The sequence below is a fragment of the Prionailurus bengalensis genome, chromosome C2 (assembly GCF_016509475.1).
Source record: "Prionailurus bengalensis isolate Pbe53 chromosome C2, Fcat_Pben_1.1_paternal_pri, whole genome shotgun sequence".
Classification (NCBI taxonomy): Eukaryota; Metazoa; Chordata; class Mammalia; order Carnivora; family Felidae; genus Prionailurus; species Prionailurus bengalensis.
The window spans coordinates 96470979-96486734 of record NC_057350.1 but is presented as its reverse complement, the minus strand read 5'-3'; the positions used below and the strand labels follow the sequence as shown (position 1 = coordinate 96486734).

The 15756-nt window shown below is 37.0% G+C and overlaps 1 protein-coding gene across 6 annotated transcripts in view; it reads right to left on the bottom strand.

Annotated features, from left to right (window-relative positions):
• PHC3 (polyhomeotic homolog 3) overlaps positions 1-15756 on the bottom strand; it is an 82650-nt gene that overhangs the window by 63231 nt on the left and 3663 nt on the right. For all 6 annotated transcript variants that reach the window (XR_006299430.1, XM_043594929.1, XM_043594930.1 and 3 more), the window contains exons 3-4: positions 11805-11960; positions 10606-10683 (exon numbers count right to left, since the gene is read on the bottom strand). Coding sequence is in view for 5 of the 6 variants with exons in the window: in XM_043594929.1 (XP_043450864.1) it covers positions 10606-10683; positions 11805-11960 (234 nt within the window). In the remaining variant the exon portion in view is untranslated. The remainder of the gene's footprint in view (positions 1-10605; positions 10684-11804; positions 11961-15756) is intronic.

Below are 15756 nucleotides of genomic sequence, written 5' to 3'. Positions count from 1 at the left end.
TAAACAACAATTTCTGTAAGGTGGGGGATCATGGACTATTTGCCTTAATATATCCAATATATACAAAAGTACCTTCATTCAATAAGTTTACTGAGTTAATGAATGCCATGTTATTTTAAGGCACACTTCATAATTTTAATTAATATATAAGCCCAACACAGAGTATCAGTAGATGTGTATGAGAGAAAAAAAGCCATTTTGGTACAGTCCCTAACAAAGCAGAGTAAAAAGGCAGAGGCAGTGTGGTAATATTAGTTCAACACTATTTTTGATGTGCTTTATAATAAATTATTAATAGCCCCCTCCCAAAGCTTTTTATTTTCCTATACCTCTACAAATGGACACTTTGAACAAAGCCTTGCTGCAAAGATTAAATCACTTAGCAGGGTAAAACTGGACTCAGGTTTTCTGACCCATGTGCTTTGGCGTTCAGAGTTGTCTTCTACACCCTGATCACTTGCTAATTTGGGTCATTCTGCAGTAATAGTGCCATGGCACTTTTTTTCGTCAGTGGAAGGAAGAAGGGGAGGGGAGGGGAGGAACTCTAGTAAGAATAGACCACACACTCTTTAAACAGTAACACAAAAAAAAGTCTTTATAAAAAATGATTTGCTGGTAGCTAAAATGCCTGAGAGTGCTCTGTAAGGAAGCAGAACACAAAGTACAAACAGAATGCTTTTCTTTTTCTTAAAAAAGAAAAAAAGGAAGTACGAAAACTAAATTGTAACTTCCTCACCACCTGCATTCCATTCTGTGCAGGCTGTAAGATTAAAAAACCAATATCATGTTTATTTTTAAGTTCCACATAGCAAGTGTCTCCTCACAAATGCCTAACCCATGAGGGCAAATGTATCTGTGTGAGAAGTCCATTTCCACAACTCATCTAACTAAAACAACTTCCTTTCCTTTCCACAACTGATAAACCTCTCCTCTACTCTCTGCTTTGGTCTGTTGACCTGAACCAGAGCCTTAACTGTTTGCATTATATTCTCTGTTAATTCCATCCCAACATTCCTAATTTCTTATCACTTTAAAGCCTTGGCCAATCCTGTCACCTCATACCCAAAGACCCATACTCCACAAAGGACCCATACTCCTCGAGCCCTTATTACGGAAGCTCTCTTCCCAGTTGGAAGCACTAATTCCAAGAGTCACCAGAGAAAAGCACGTATACCAAGAAAAGCCATTTGACTCCCAACCATCTTGGTATCTGCCCAAAAGGAGGTTACATAGGGTGTCCGGCCCAGAATTCTCCCTAAAGCCAAAGCCCATTTGAGAACCACTCCTGTTATATGACTGATCAAAATCAATCAGGTATGTCTACAGAGACATAATAGTTCACAGACATTAAAAGGATAATATATATCTGTAATATTCAATGACAGGAAGATATCTTTAATGACCCACTGAAGAACGAAAAAACTGTAGAATAACATATAGAGTACATTGCTTGCATTCCCACTTACATAATTATGTGAAAATGTCTTCATGTATACATACATATCACATGTGAAAAACACGTTGAGAGAAAAATGAATGCATAGTATATGCACACAATAATGCATTTATATGTGATTAAATTTCATATATATATGGATACACACACACGCCCCTCTGGAAGGACAGTCACCAAAATTTAAAGGTGACTAATCCCCACTACGGGTAAAATTTGGGATAATGTGTATTTTCTTTTTTGTCTTTTCTATGTAGGTGTTAACTTTAAAATAGGAAAGGAAATGTTATTTTCCTTTTTTTTTTTTTTTTAATGTTTAGTACATTGTTTTGTTTTTACCACTTCGACGCAGTGTATACCTTTTCCTGGCTCATTATTCAGTGGGTATTAGTAGGTAATTCAAGTGTCTAGAAGAATAAAATATTAATATTTCAAATAATATCTACCCATTTAGATAATATCTACCTAATATTTCAAATAATATCTACTTAAAGGATTTCCTTTAAGAGACTGCACGCTTTTTAAATTTTTTTTAATGTTTATTTTTGACAGAGAGAGAGAGAGAGAGCGAGCGAGCATGAGCGGTGGAGGGGCAGAGAGCGAGGGAGACACAGAATCTGAAGCAGGCTCCAGGCTCTGAGCAGTCAGCACAGAGCCCAACACAGGGCCTGAACTCACAGACCACGAAATCATGACCTGAGCCACAGTCGGACGCTCAACCGACTGAGCCACCCAGGCGCCCCAAGACTGCACACTTTTAATAATACTATGAAATAAAATGTGTATCCTATTTATTATAGAAAACCATTATTTCTACTATCTGAGATTCAAGCTATAAACATAACAGCAAAACAAACAAGAAACCTCATTATCTCCCATTTGCTTTCAGATTTTGACATCTTAGAAAAACTGCAATGCTGAAACAATTAAAATAGGGTAAGTAACTTAAAATGTCCAGCAATGGAGATGGTTATATAAGATAAAGTGCATCCATACTGTGCAACGCTATGCAATAGCTTAAGTAAGATTGAACTCTGTGTGCTAACACAGAAAGATCTCAAGACACCATGGAGTGTAAAACACAGAATGCGGAACACTGCTCCCAGTGCATAAAAATATGTGTTAACATATACACACCCATTTCTTTTTTTTTTTTTTTAATGTTTTATTTATTTTTGAAAGAGGACAAGCAGGGGAAGAGCAGAGAGAGGGGCACAGAGGATCTGAAGCAGGCTCTGCGCTGACAACAGCCAGCCCGATGTGGGGCTTGAACTCACGAATGAGATCATGACCTGATCCAAAGTCAGACACTCAACCGACTCAGCCACCCAGGTGCTACTACACACATTTCTTTATGCTCTATATGTCCATAATGCATAGGTAAAGATGTGATGGAGGGATATCCAGCACACTGAGGAGTCAGAAGGACTGAAGAGGACTGAAAGAAGGCAGAAGGGGACAGAGGGCTGAAGGGGACTTAACACTTTTTTTTACTTTTGCTGTACTTTTGGAGTATTTTACAAGAATGTGGTAAAGCTGCTCATGACCGTACAAATATTCAGGCTACAATTTTATTTTAAGGTGGTTAAGTTTTGGAATAGGTCCAAAACATAAACTCAATCACTTGAGATTTCATTTTTAAAAATCCATGACTGGGGCGCCTGGGTGGCGCAGTCGGTTAAGCGTCCGACTTCAGCCAGGTCACGATCTCGCGGTCCGCGAGTTCGAGCCCCGCGTCGGGCTCTGGGCTGATGGCTCAGAGCCTGGAGCCTGTTTCCGATTCTGTGTCTCCCTCTCTCTCTGCCCCTCCCCCGTTCATGCTCTGTCTCTCTCTGTCCCAAAAATAAATAAACGTTGAAAAAAAAAATTAAAAAAAAAAAAAAAAAAATCCATGACTAGGGGCACCTGGGTGGCTCAGTCAGTTGAGCATCTAACTTAGGCTCAGGTCACGATCTCATGGTTCATGGGTTTGAGCCCCGTGTCAGGGTCCGTGCTGAACTCTTGCTTAGAGCCTGGAGCCTGCTACAGGTTCTGTGTCTCTTTTTCTCTCTGCCCCCACCCCCACCGCCACTTGTATCTCACTCTGTCCCTCAAAAATAAATGTAAAATAAAAAAAAAAATTTTAATTAAAAAAAAAATCCTTGATTAAAGTAACTCCTAAAATAGGGGCACCTGGTGACTCAGTTAAGCATCCCACTTCCACTCAGGTCATGGCGGCACAGTTCATGGGTTCAAGCCCCACACCGGGCTCTCCACTGTCAGTGTGGAGCCCACTTCATACCCTCTGTCTCCCTCTCTCTCCACTCCTGCCCCACTTACATGTGAATGTGCTCTTTCTCTCTCAAAAATAAATAAACATTTCAAAAAATAAAATAAATAAAGTACCTCTTAAAATAGGTAAGAGGATGAGGACACTGGCAATAGAACACCGAGAATGACTGGTTATAAGCAAATAATTTTCTCTCAGAAAAACTTACAATGGATTCATTTGATACATAATTAATCTGATTTAGACATTTTTAGGGGAAAGTAAACATTTTTAAGATTGATCTAAAAACAATCTCACTGACCCAAAAAGTGTACTCTTAGGAAATTTCTTAAAAGAAAATAACTAGATATGTCAACAAAGATATATAACAGAATATTCAATGCAGGTTTACTTATAATAGCAAAATTTCCAATACAGTCGCATGGGGGTTAGGGCATCAACAAACGAATTTTGGGTAGATGCACAAGACGTGACTAATCACCAGACCTCAACATGAACTCCAAACTCACAGATCCAATGTCTACTCAACATCTACAAGTGGGTATCTAATATCTACCACAAACTCAGAATGTCTAAAACCAAACTCCTGATTTTCTTCTCCAACACCTGCTTTGGCAGGTCCTTCCAGAGTTTCAAGCCAAAATGCTACAGTTATCCTTGACTCTTCACATTTCCTCACATCTTTTATTCAGTCCATCAGCACATCCTATTGGCTCTACTTTTAAAACATATCCAAATCTCTATAATAAAATATTGGTGAAAAAAAAAATCTAGAATCTGGCCAACCACATTTCACCACATTTACTATCACCATCACAGTCTAAGCCACTAATCTCTCAGATAACCATTAAAAACCATTTAACTGGTCTCCCTGCTTCTATCTTTGCCCCCTAGAACCTAACACTGTCACTAAGTTAAAACCTGTCTGAGATCATGTGGCTTCCCTACCGAAATAGCTCTTCTCTCCAATAGCTTCACAATTAAATGTGAGTAAAAGTTTTATCATCTCTTCCCAACTGGATTACAATTACCTCTCAAATGTCATCTCTACACCATACTCCCACTCTCTCATTCCACTCCAGCCACACTACCCTCCTCTCTGTTCCTCGAGCATGTTTGCCTCCTTCACTCTCCTTCAAATACCATTTTTATTAGCAATGCTTTCCCTGACCACCCTGGTTAAAAAAGCAAATTCCCTCCCCCCATTCCCCTTTCTTGCATTATTCTTCTTTATAGCACTTACCATCTGACATATTACATACCAGCTTACCATCTGTCTATCTCTAGCTCCACAAGGACAGAGAATTTGTCTGTTGTGTTGCTGTGCTCCCAGCACCTAAAGGGTCTGGCACATATTGAATGCTAATAAATATGTGTCGTATAAGTGAAATGTATGAATGAAAAAGAATCATAGAGCTGGGCTTCAAAATCTCATCTTGTTTAGCACCATAAGCAGAAAGCTATCACAAACAAGGTTTTCCCTTTTTGACTAAATAGTACAGTGAATGAAAATCAAAACACCCAAGATTAATGTAGATCCCAGGACGAAAAGACAACAAAGAAAAAGAGAATGAGCTACAAACAGCTATTGAGTCATTTAGAGACTTATGATTGCAATTTTCAGCTACATAATCCTTTCCAGCTGAAAATGCCCATAAAGGAGAAAGTATATAGAGAATGATGGCACTTCAGTTACATTAAAACAGACAAATAAAATTAACTACATAAGTCTATCTGTTTACATTCATGTATAAAAACACACAGTAATAGGAAAGCCTGACACAAAATTTTTTCAGGGCCAAAGGGACTACTGAATCAGGATGTCCCTTCTACTTTATACAATTGTAGTGTATGTCTCTTAAACAACACGAGTACGTTTGTGTTTTATTTAGGCAATATAAAAATTAACAAAATAAAGCTCTTCAATCTACTTCGTCAGAGATAACCAATGACTAACAATTTGTTGTGTATCACAGATTTTCTTCCTGAATAGTCAGGCAGATATATAGATTTTTTTTTTAAGTAAGTTAAATGACAGGAATTCTGTTTCCAGGAAGATAGAGATACTTTTCAGTATCCCTCCCACTAAATAAAACTAAAAACCTTTGATGTTACATATAAAATAAGCATAAGAAGATCCCGAGAGGTGGAGAGAAGCAGACTGGCTAAGGACCTCAGAACCCACTTAAATATGTTGTTGTGAGGTCCCTGGGTTTTCTTTTTGTCTTATAGAACCCCAAATTTTAAGCTGAAGTAGTCAGTAACCCAGAAATACAAATGGGTACAAACAAAAAAAGCCCCAAAAGCAGCCTGTTCTTTCCAGCCGAAAGACCAAGAAGGGGGCTACCTACAACATGGAAAACTTTTAGACAACTGTTCTACTCTAGCCAAACACCACAGAAAACACTGTGGCCCCACCCACACGAGCAAAAACTTCCACCTACACCAGGATGTAATGAGGTACCCCAATTCTCCTAATCCTTCCAATGGATATGCTTCAGAGAAAACAAGGTAGAGAGGCAGGATTTTCATCCCAGCCAGGCAGTAACAGACTTACCACCACCAACCCACCCTGTCCCTGCAGTATCAGTGGAGCGGTAACAAGTACTTTTACTCCCCTCGCTCCCTCCAGCCAGGACTCTCACCACCACTCAGCAATTATGAGTGTCAATAGAGATCAAATGGGTAACCTGGACTCTCTACCCTCAGACGATAGTAAGGAGGTGGCACACATTCCCTTTCAGAAGCTAGCCAAAACACAAAGTTTAAATATGATACACTCATAATACTCAAAATATTAAGGTTTCAATAAAAAATCACTCATCAAACTAAGAACCAGAAAGACCTAAGCTGAATACAAAAGACAATAAGTAGATGCCAACATCAAGATGAAAGATAAAATTATCTGGCAGATTTTAAAGCAGTCATCATAAAAATGCTTTGAACAAGCAACGTGAGCCCACTTGAATGGAAAAACTCTCAGCAAATAGAAGATACAAATAAGAATCACATGGAAATTTTAGAACTGAAAAACAGAATAACCTAAATGTAAGTTAATGAGATCATACTATAATTTTTTGCTTTTTTCACTTAATACCTAATGAAAATGTAAACCTCTGTCTGTATACACACATATTTTTTTAGCTATAGTAGTCCACTGTACAAATTAACTATAATTTGTTTAATCTTTAATTAATGGGCACTTATTTATATTGTTTGTAATTTTTCACGATTATAACCATGCATAGTTGTATAATTATGTCATTTTTGCATGATTATCTATGTCATAATTATGTCATTTTTAGTAAATGACATCACTAAAAATAACAGTAAGTAAAAGGGAATGCATAGTTGAAATTTTCATACTCATTGACAAATAATCTTTCAGAAAGGTTGTACCAAATACATTCCCACTTATAGTGTATGAGTATACCTACTTTCTCACATCCTTGCCAATAATGGGTATTGACTCAATGTTGTTCCTTGTTTTCTGATTTAAGAGATGTCCTTGTTTTTACATACACTTCTTTGTTACTAATACAGTAAATACATTTTCATATATTGAGAAGCCAGAAATTTTTCTTTGAAAATTACTAATACAGGTCTTTTGTGAATTCTCATTTGTTTATCTTACAATTATAAATGAATCCTGGTTATTTCACAAATATCAGCTGGTTAATCTACAAGGTACTAATATATTTTTAATCATTCTGTTCGTTTTTAACTTTGTTGCTTTTTTTTGCAGCAGAGTTTTTAATTGGTTTGGATTTCATTTTGGCAAGTCAAATTTAACTAAATGTAAGTCCCATTCAGTTAAAGTACAAAGGCATCAACTTGAACACTCAGTCCCAACTACTTTTAAAACCAAACAATCATAAAATCACCACTCTCACTACTGATCAAAGTCTAGAATTAGTCTGTTTTAATGAGGTTTGGAAAGAAGAGGATGCTGGCACCCAGTGATTACCTATATATTCAATTAACAACAGCCTTCTCCACAGTTTCAACCCTAAATCACATTGACTGGATTTTGACTCCGTTGTTTAATAATATTCCATTTCTCCATTGGGATCCCACTCCTACTCTAAATCCAAGTCTATGGATCTGGCTGATGACTTGACAACCTACCTTCTAGCCCTTTCTCCTACTGGAGGCTGGACCCTTCCCGGTGGGATTTCACTGTTGATCTGGAATCCTACCTTGAAATAACCAAAAACTGTGAAAAGTTTCTAGACTGCCACCTGACATGGCTCATTAGTATCACTACCTAGAGATTTCTGCTACCACACTCTTCCCCTCTTTTGGAGACTGACCCATACTTACTAAGCTACCTTGGGTATCATAATTTGGATAGCTAGTCCACTCACTTGAGCTACTGCTCAACTGGGATATAAAATAAAACAAATGCAGTGTATTTTTTTTTATTTTCCTGGACATCTGCTCTCCATGCTTACCTCTTTCCCCCCACCAACCAATCACAGGTTCTGGCATGCTTTATCATACATACAAGCCTGCCTGGTTTATGACAAGCAGCACTAATAATGTCATAAAAAAATAAATACAATCACTGGAATCAGAATTTCTGTGAAAGTCACATACATAAATTCATGAGAGAAAAATAGTTTAAAAGGATACCTTTTAATAATTTAAAAATCTCTCTTTGATATTTATGATATTCCAGTATTTCAAAGAATAAAAAAATTTGCCCATAATTTTTTTTAACCAGCTCACCAATGTTTACAGTGCTTGCCTTAACTACCAATGTATTAATTAAACACACATCCGGCATCAGTAACCATAATTATAGTATTAAGGCTTAGGGCTACATTACATCGCTTAAATTTTTCTTTTTCAGTCTGTTTTCAAGTCATAAGTAATATCTTTTTTTTTTTAAGTTTATTTATTTATTTTGAGAGAAAGAGGGGAGGGGCCAGAGAGAGAGAGAGAGAGAGAGAGAGAGAGAATCCCAAGTAGGTATGCACTGTCAGCACAGAGCCTGATGCAGGGCTTGATCTCACGAAGTGAGATTTAACTAATTTTATTCATGTTCCAGGATACTTCCATGCCAAAAAATAGGATTTTTAAATTAAAAATGTCAGTAGCCATAAAAATAATCATATGCTCCTATATATGTACTTAGTCAGCAAAGACCATACCCCTAGCTAAAGAAATACAGTACAAGTTATCTTCAATTCCTTAGCAATCTACAACTAAACTCTACTGCAGTCGATTTTACAAAGTATCAGAGTATTATCATCTGGGATCAGGAAAAATTAGTTAGAAAGGATATTATTAGGTTAACTCAATGGTTCTCAGCCAGGGGCAGTTTTGCCTTCCAGGATACATCTGCCAGTGCCTAGAGACATTTTTGGTTGTCACACTGTGGCAAAGAGGAGGGCCTACTAGAATCTAGTGGGTAGAAGCTAGGGATGCTGCTAAGGACCCAAACAGTGCACAGGATAGCCCCCCTACACACACAGCAAAAAGTTATCTGGTCCATAACGTCTACAGTGGAGGAGACAGAGCAATCTGGAACTAATGAAATGTGAATATGGACTACACTGTTAAATTTCCTGCATGTGACCATTCTCATGTGGTTTTGTAAAAGAACAACTTTGTTCATAGGAAATACATATTGAAGTATTTAAGAATAAAGGAACATGTCTCAACTAACCTGCAAATGGTTCAGAAAAAGATGTCTGTCTACACGTATATATGTAGAGAGAAAGAATGAATGATAAAGCAATGAACCAAATGCTAACAATGGTGAATCTGAGTAAAAAGTATATAGAAATTTTCAATATTCTTACAATATGAAATTCTATCAACATAAAAAATTAAGTATTACATGCCGAAAAATTTCTTTTAACTGGGAAACTGCACAATTTCTATATATGTGCAATATAGCAAATCAGATTTACTCCTTTCTCAAAATAAATTACGTTATCTTAGGGTGCTGGGTGGCTCAGTCATTTAAGTGTCCAACTCTTGATTTTGGCTCAGGTCATGATCTCACAGTTCATGAGATTGAGTCCCGCGTCAGGCTCTGTGCTGACAGTGCATGCCTGCTTGGGATTCTCTCTCTTCCACTCTCTCTGCCCTCTCCCCTGCTTGCGCTCTCTCTCTCTCTCTCAAAATAAAAATAAACTTCAAAAAAAAATTTTTTTTAAAGTTACGTTATCTTGAATGGATACTTGTAAATTGGCCAAGATAAGTCAAGTAAGCATAAGCTGAAAAGTATTAATTTCTAAAATGTGAAGTGTCCAAAAAAAGCTAGAAACATTTAGATGTCTACCAAGGGTTGACATTCTTTAGTATATCGCAGGGAATACATGGCCTAATACTCCTGCATTGTACCTTTCAGGCTTTCAATACATACTGAAAACTGCCATCATTCTGAATCACATAAGATCTGAGCAAAATCAGCGGGAAAACATATATAAGAAATACAAAAACATTTTTTTTTAAGACTCAGATTTTCACGGCACCTGGGTGGCTCAGTCAATTAAGTGTCCTACTTCAGCTCTGGTCATGATCTCACAGTCTGTGAGTTCGACCCCTGTGTCAGGCTCTGTGCTGACAGCTAGGAGCCTGGAGCTTGCTTTGGATTCTGTGTCTCCCTCTCTCTCTCTCTGCTCCTCCCCTGCTCATTCTCTCTCAAAAATAAATAAACATTAAAAAAAAATTTCTTAAAAAAAAACTCAGGTTTTCAGAAGCTTAACATTAGCTCTGAATTCTTGAAACTTATCATTTCTATTTCTAGGCACTTATCACTTAAGTATCAACCAACAAATATACAACAGCAACTTTGTAAATATTAAGTTCACTTTTGGAAAGCAGTAATTAACATTTTTAAATCCAGGAAAAAATTTAGGGCACTTACAGATGTCTGGGACATACTTGACTGTTGTGTGACACTTCCTGTGGGGGATGTAGATGGTCTTCCACTGGACAAACTTGCCTAAAATAATAAGATCTTTATAATATGTCTATAAAAATCTGAAGTTAAAAACTTTCTGGCACCAAGATACCAAAAAATCACAATAAAAGTTAAAACATCTAGGTATGAACCAATGCAAAATTCAATTCACAGTCAACACAGATTAAGCTTTGGCCCAACAGATTAAGAAAAAAAGGAAAAAGCTGAATAATGAAAACGAAGGACCCAAAGGCTAATCTTATTTTAATAGCTGCACTCATTGTCAGTTTCACTCTACAAGTCTCTGTCTTCTTTCAAGTGGAATCACCACTCCAACGTTATGAAAAAGAAAATGGAGCCACATCAAGTGCCAGTGGGTTTCAGTTTCCTAACTTGTATCATGAACATGAAGTTATTTAAAATCATACTACGAAGAAGATGAAAGAGCTGTGTTCCTAACAGAAATAAACCTTTTTCAGGTTCAATCAACTGAGATCCTCCTCTCATAAGAATATTTAAGATTAAATCTTCACATACAGTCTTATTTAAATAAACAATAAGAATGAAAATCTTTTTCAAAGCAAGCATTTAATTATAAAAATATCCCGTTATCACTAGGAAGATATGACTGGATATAAGGAAGGTGCATGTATATATATTTTTATACAGAAAATTTCTGGAGGAATATATACTGAACAGCAGCCACCTGTGAAGAATGAAAAACAGTAGTGGGTCTAGAAAATGAACACCTCCACTTTACCTCTTATAAACAATTTTATACTGCTTGACTTTTTTTAAATGAATGTAAATTACTTATATTAAAATTTTTTTCACTGAAATGTAAATACAATTCCTGTAACCCTGAGTATTCACTGTTGTACCCAGAATTTTATCACCCACAAAACCATGACACCAGCATAGTATTTCTGCAAAGTAGATAAAAAGAAGTGGGACGGAGCTAGCAACCGAGTAACATATAAAACATATCCGTATACTTTTTATTAACTTCTATCTGGCAGCCTATTAATTTAAGAAAAACTAATCACAGGACATCTGAGAATTCCGAAATAATACCCAATATATCTATTTTCAGTAAGTATCTGCAAAAAATGTGAACTTTTGTCAACTTTACCTCATAAAGTCTGAATTCAGTTAAGTCTCACCTGAACTGCAGCAAGGCTCTGAAGCTGGGAGCTGCTTAAGTGCTGCTGCTGGAGGGCTGCGGTGTGTAGCATCAAGTGCTGCTGCTGAGCAGCGTACATCTGCTGAAGGTACTGAGCAGCAGAGCTGGGGGGGCGATGCAATGCCTGCTGAATCACCTGTGACGAGTCAATTGAACCAATGTCAAATCATGATCTTAATGTTAAGCTTAACCATGAAGTATAAAACAAGCGGTGGTTTAAAATTTCACTACGTTAATATTGAGTGTAACATTTATTAACATAGTTCTTTCCTAGTTACGTACGACTAAGATTCGCTAATCTGTACAAATCAAAGCCACCCAAAAGAAGCAATTCACAAAAGAAAAAAGAGCCAAATAAGCACCTGAAAAAATCTTCACTCTCATTAGTAGTCAAAATTTACAAATTAAAACAAGATACTATTTTCCAACTTTCAGATGAATAACTGACTTATTTTAGTGTATGTGCTGCCAAAGCAAGAACTGAATAACTGACTTAAAAGAATATTACCACTAAATGGGGAAACAGATAACTCTCATAGTGTCAGTAAGAATGTAAACTGGCGTACTGTTTTAGAGAAAACTGGGTAGCATTCAGGGCGTGGGTATAGAGAGGAATATGCATTTACAGCCATTACAAATAATAACATAGACCAATGCTGCTCAATATAGCAGCCACTAGCCACATGTGTCTCCTGAGCACTTACGAATGCAGCTAATGCAACTAAGAAAATGAGTTTTTAATTTTACTATATTTTAATATAAATAGCCACAAGCACCTAGGAACACAATACACCTGTATTGTACAGCACAGACATATCTACTTTTAGCAACAAAAAAAAATTCCCAAATATATCATTTGGTGAAAAAAGCAGATTACTAAATAGTGTATAGAGTAAGATACCATTTTATATTAAAATATTTAAAAGACTATTCAGGAAAACATTAAAAGACTACCAATAGACAGCTAGATTCGAGGAGATTTTTACCTTCTCATTTGTACTTTCCGTAAATATCTGGAAAAAATCTACAAGCAGGTATTATATAAATAATCATGTAAAACTATAAAGCTACTTCCTGTTTTAAATTATTACTTCTTTTAATGTTTTTAAATGTCAGATTCAACATAAAAAAAACTATTCTAACTTTAAAAAATTCCTGAAAAAGTGTTAATTACTGTGAATATTAGTAAAATATAAAATCTGAGCCTGAAACTTCACAAATAGATACATGTAGAAAAGTATTCTAAAAAAAGAGAAAAAAATCCTTGATCTGTCCAAACTCATAAGTCAGACTAGACCTCTCCTCTGCAACCACATTCCAAAGTCACACCATGCCCCACAGTGATCTGAAACAGCACAAAACCCTACTCTCAGGATCAAACCACAGTGTTCAAAACTAACAGAGTAATTGAGCCATAATCCTACAGTTTGAGGTCTGAGTCAGGACACCATGAACCACAGAGCAATGAATCTCTTTATCCAAATTCCAAGAAACATATTTCCTTGTTTACTTTCATGTATTCGTATCTCATCTCTCCAACTACAGATTGGCTATATCTGCTACAGACTCCTGTCACAATATCAATGTATGCTTTTGACCTCTCAGGAGACGATAGACCAGCATTAAGCAATTTAGAATTACAGCAGTACACCTTTTGGGTCAGGTAAATCTATATATGTTCTTCGAATTCCATAATAAAACTAAAGTCAAACTAAAATAACATAAATATAATCTATTTGACACATTTTTGTCAGTGTAGCCATTTCTTCTATTGTCAACACAGTCTTTCATTATCATTCAATGACACACTGATGGGAGAGAGACTCCTAAAAGGCAAGTTAAAGGTACAACACATTGTTCTTATTTTAATCTTTAAAGAAACAAAAAGAGTAAAGAGAACTCATGGGACTGGAAAAGAATGCTGGACAGTATTAAAGAACTACTTAGGTAATTCAATGAATATTGATTTGACTGTACTTTAGAGGAAGCAATTCTATCACCTCGTAAGAACTAGTATAAGTGCTATTTGTGAGAGATACCTATACCTATCCTTCTCCAGTAACATCTTATTTTTTATTAACACATTCAGCTTAGATAAAAACTAGAGATCAAAATGTCATATTAAAATACCACATCAACTACATGCTCAAACATCTAGATACTCTCTCCTATATCCCTTGCCGCAAAGAAGGTAAAAAACATTAAAAACACATTCCTCATTCCAGTTTGAACTTTTGCTGGACTGACTCAATCTTCAACAACTCTGATTCTACCCCATGGTAACTTCAGAATTCTAAACAACAAAACAGTTAAAAGCCATCATGCTGGGATATCCAATCTAAAAAATGGAGTGGAGAGAGGACTATATCGCAACCAGGTTAAGTTATTTTCAGAGTAGAATGAAACATAAAAACTCACGGAGTGATTAAAGGCACAACTCTAAAACCAGACAATCTACTAGCTATGTGAATTTAGGAAAAGTTAATCTATTTAAAACATCAGTTTTCCCATCTGTAAAATGAGAGATAACAGCATCCACTTTACAGAGGTGTGGTGAGGATTAAAAGAGATAATCCAGGAATGCCCGAGTGGCTCAGTAGGTTAACATCCTTTGACTCTTGACTTTGGATAAGGTCATGATCTCATTGTTTATGAGTTCAAGCCCTGCTTCCAGGCTCTGCACTGGCACTTCAGAGCCTGCTTGGGATTCTTTCTCTGTCTCCCTGTCTCTGCCCCCACCCCTGCTCGTGCATGCACTCTCTCTCTCTCAAAATAAATAAATAAACTTAAAAAAAAAAAAAAAGAGGGATCCCTAGGTGGCTCAGTCAGTTGAGTATCCGACTCTTGATTTTAGCTCAGGTCATGATCTCATGGGTTTGAGCCCCACACCAGACTCTGCACTGTCAGCAGGGACCCTGCTTAGAGTTCTCCATCTTTTCTCTCTCTCTGCCCCTCCCCTGCTAATGCTCTCTCTCAAAAATACTATAAACTTTAAACTTTAAAAAAAAGATAATCCACGTAAAGCATTCATCAAATGCTTGCCACAGAGCAATTGTTTAATAAATATTAGCTACTGTTATTGATTGGGAATATATAATGTGCCCCACACCGTTTTAATGCTTCCTTTAATGATCAAAGTAACCAAGGAACTAGATGGTCTCATCCTCATTTTACAATTTCCTGATGGTCAAAGAGATCATGCCTCTCAGCCAAGACACATAGCTACTAAGGATTAAGAAAATGGAATTCAAACAAAGAGCATATCAGACTACAATGCCCATGCCCTTTTTATGAAATACCATATTGCCTCAACCTCATTATAAAAGTTAACCAAGTAAACTTAATTTTGCAACCAAGTGAAGAGACTAAAACTTTTCCTAAATATTCCCTTCCCCCCTCTGCCCCTAAGAACTTTAAATGATTCTTCTGCTTAGGTTCTTAAGCCACTTGAGTTTAAAATGAACCTCTTGGGGCACCTAAGTGGCTCAGTCGGTTGGGCGTCTGACTTTGGCTCAGGTCATGATCTCGAGGCTTGTGGGTTCAAGCCCTGCATCGGGCTCTGTACTGACAGCTCGGATCCTGGAGCCTGCTTCGGATTCTGTGTCTCCTTCTCTCTCTGCCCCTCCCCCACTCGCACTCTGTCTCTCAAAAATAAACATTAAAAAAAAATCTTCAAAAAAATAAATAAATAAAATGAAATAAAATAGGGGCACCTGGGTGGCTCAGTCGGTTGAGCGTCCGACTTCGGCTCAGGTCATGATCTCACAACTCGTGAGTTCGAGCCCCACGTCGGGCTCTGTGCTGATAGCTCAGAGCCTGGAGCCTGCTTCAGATTCTGTGTCTCCCTCTCTCTCTGCTCTTCCCCTGCTCACATGCTGCCTCTCTCTCAAAAATAAAGATTAAAACATATTAAAAGAAAAAAAAAAAGAAAT